This window comes from Pteropus vampyrus, unplaced genomic scaffold (assembly GCF_000151845.1).
Source record: "Pteropus vampyrus isolate Shadow unplaced genomic scaffold, Pvam_2.0 Scaffold14, whole genome shotgun sequence".
NCBI lineage: Eukaryota > Metazoa > Chordata > Mammalia > Chiroptera > Pteropodidae > Pteropus > Pteropus vampyrus.
In genome coordinates, this window is record NW_011888795.1 from 644107 (window position 1) to 646373 (window position 2267).

The 2267-nt window shown below is 58.4% G+C and overlaps 1 protein-coding gene across 4 annotated transcripts in view; it reads left to right on the top strand.

Moving 5' to 3' along the window:
- The first annotated feature begins 992 nt into the window (after window positions 1-992).
- The window catches only part of ACAP2 (ArfGAP with coiled-coil, ankyrin repeat and PH domains 2), a 138784-nt gene continuing 137509 nt past the window's right edge, over window positions 993-2267 (top strand). For 3 of the 4 annotated variants that reach the window (XM_011381250.2, XM_011381241.2, XM_011381267.2), the window contains exon 1: window positions 993-1327. In XM_011381250.2, the coding sequence (XP_011379552.1) occupies window positions 1275-1327 (53 nt within the window). In that variant the 5' untranslated portion in view covers window positions 993-1274. The remainder of the gene's footprint in view (window positions 1328-2267) is intronic. The other variant, XM_011381259.2, reaches the window with a different exon arrangement.

A 2267-nucleotide genomic window follows, 5' to 3' on the forward strand; every position in this document is an offset into this window, starting at 1 on the left:
TGGCACTATGTTGAATACCTTTAGAGGTCTTATCTGTTTCAGCCTCAGGATAACTCTATCATATCAGTGATGTTATCTTCATTTTCCTCATTATCTTCTACAGTGAGAAAGTCAGGAGGTAAATCCAGGCAGTCTGCCTCCAAACTCTAACTCAGAGCCACTATGCTGTTAGAACACCCCACGTGTGCATTTTAATGAATACGCCTATGCTTTTTAGGTTGGGTTAAAAAAGCATACATTTAAATATAAGGTATCCATATCCACGCTGCAGGTTGGAGTAAGTGAGCCTGATTTACAGACCCTATCATCTTAGAACAGGCGAAAGTCTCCTGAAAGAAAGGTGGTTTTGAGAATGGTTCCTCCACACGAAGGAACTTGTCTAAATCCGTCTGCTTTTTCGATGCCCACCCCAAATGCCAGCTCCTTTAGGAAGCCGTCTCTGGTTATACAAAAAGATATACATGGGAGATATTTCCAATTATTAAGCGATGAAGCCAATACTTGAAAGACGGATTTTATCACCAAACTTACCCTAGCTCCTTTCCTGGCCTCAGTTTCTTTAAACTGAAAGAAAGCGTTAGTTTAGCCTGTCTTTTTTATCATTTCTACTCCTAACTCCTTCGAATTTCTGCCAAAGCTGCCTTAAAACGTAACTCTCCTTGCTCAGACCTGCAGGAGGCGGCTCCTTCGCGTTGGCAGCTAATCAGGGCGGGGCTGGAGAAGCAGGAGAAGAGAGGCGGGGGCTCGGAGGGAAGCGCAGCGCGCAGCCACGTGACTTCCTTCCCAAGGAGCCTCGGCTGCCGGCCTCCCAGCAACCGCTGCATCCCGCCTAACAACGCCTGCGCATTCCGGTTGGCCCTCGGGAACGCATGTGGCAAGAAGGCACCCACGGTCGCGCTGCTCATTGGCTTGAGCTACGGTCGCTCAGGCGTGTTGCCGGAGCGCCCGCAGGCGGTGCTGCCGGAAGCCCCTCCCATTGGCCGCTGGGTTCGTGGCTGGCTGGCGGAGACTGTCACTCCCGGGCCGCTTCCCTGAGGCCGGGTCTCTGCTGGGGGTGGGAGGAAGAGGGGCCGGACTGGGGCCTGACTAGCCGTCGTTGCCGCCGCCGTCTTCGCGGCTGCTATGACCAGCGGGCGAGGCGTCCTCCCCAGCTCCGCGCAGCTCTAGTCGCGGCCGTGCGCCCGCAGTAGCCGTCTGGGTCCCCAGCGCGGCCGCTCCCCAGTTCCTTTGGCTCTTCCAGCGCTGCCTGCGAGGCGAGGCGAGGAGGAGGCAGGATGAAGATGACGGTGGATTTCGAGGAGTGTCTGAAGGACTCGCCCCGCTTCAGGTAACCGGCGCAGCCACCCGGCGCCAGGCCGGCGTCACGCCGGAGCTGTCTCTCCCGGCGGTGGGGGCGTAAAAGCCGGCGGGTGGAACGCGCGGAGGGCCCCGCAGCCCGCGCCTTCCGACGGGGCGAGCGGCCGTTGCCACCACTCCCCATCCGGCGAGGGCACTGCAACCCCGACCGGTCCTTCCTGAGCGGCGAGGCTGAGCCGGGAGGGGACGTTGCGTCCTCATTCCCCTTCCTCGTCCTCTGCTTTGGGCGAAGCGCCTTAGAGGCTGGGCGCCCCCGCTTCGCTTCGGGGAATCTGGGGTGCAGCTGCGTCCCCAAAGACTCGTGCCCTTGTCAGGAGCGCGCTGTCGTCCCCTTCCTCCTGCAGCTCATCCTTTCCCCTTCCTTCCGCCCCTTCTTCGTCTCCACCCCCAACCCCTTCTTGAAGGGAGCTTGCAGGGCACCCTCTTGCAGTTCACTTAGTTCCTCTTTGCGCTTTTCCGCTCCCCTTACCGGGTGGAGGAAGCGGTGCGGGGCGAGCTGGGATGTGGACTTTTGCCGCTTGCATACCCCTTGCCACAGGGACTCTCAGGAAGGCCCTAGCGGGTGATTTGCTCGGGAGTCGGGGGTGGGAATGGTTTGGCCAACCACGTTTTGTCGACTGTGGTCCGAGACTGTCTTGCTTTGCTTTCCACTTAAGCTCTTCGAAAGGGGCACCGCTGTCGAGAGGTATGGGGTTGAGGGGTGAGGAGTCGGAGAAACAGTGCATTTCTGTTTTGAGGATGGAAGTAGGAGGACCCTGAAGATTTCATATACGTCCCTCTTCCAGTAGCGTCGGCCTGGGAGGGCCCGGAATCACAGTGGGATGCTCCCAGCGGATCTGTCACATAAACTGACCTGGTGGCACTCCGATTCTCATGGGCTACCCTCCCTCCTGTGTGCGAGGCGACAGTCC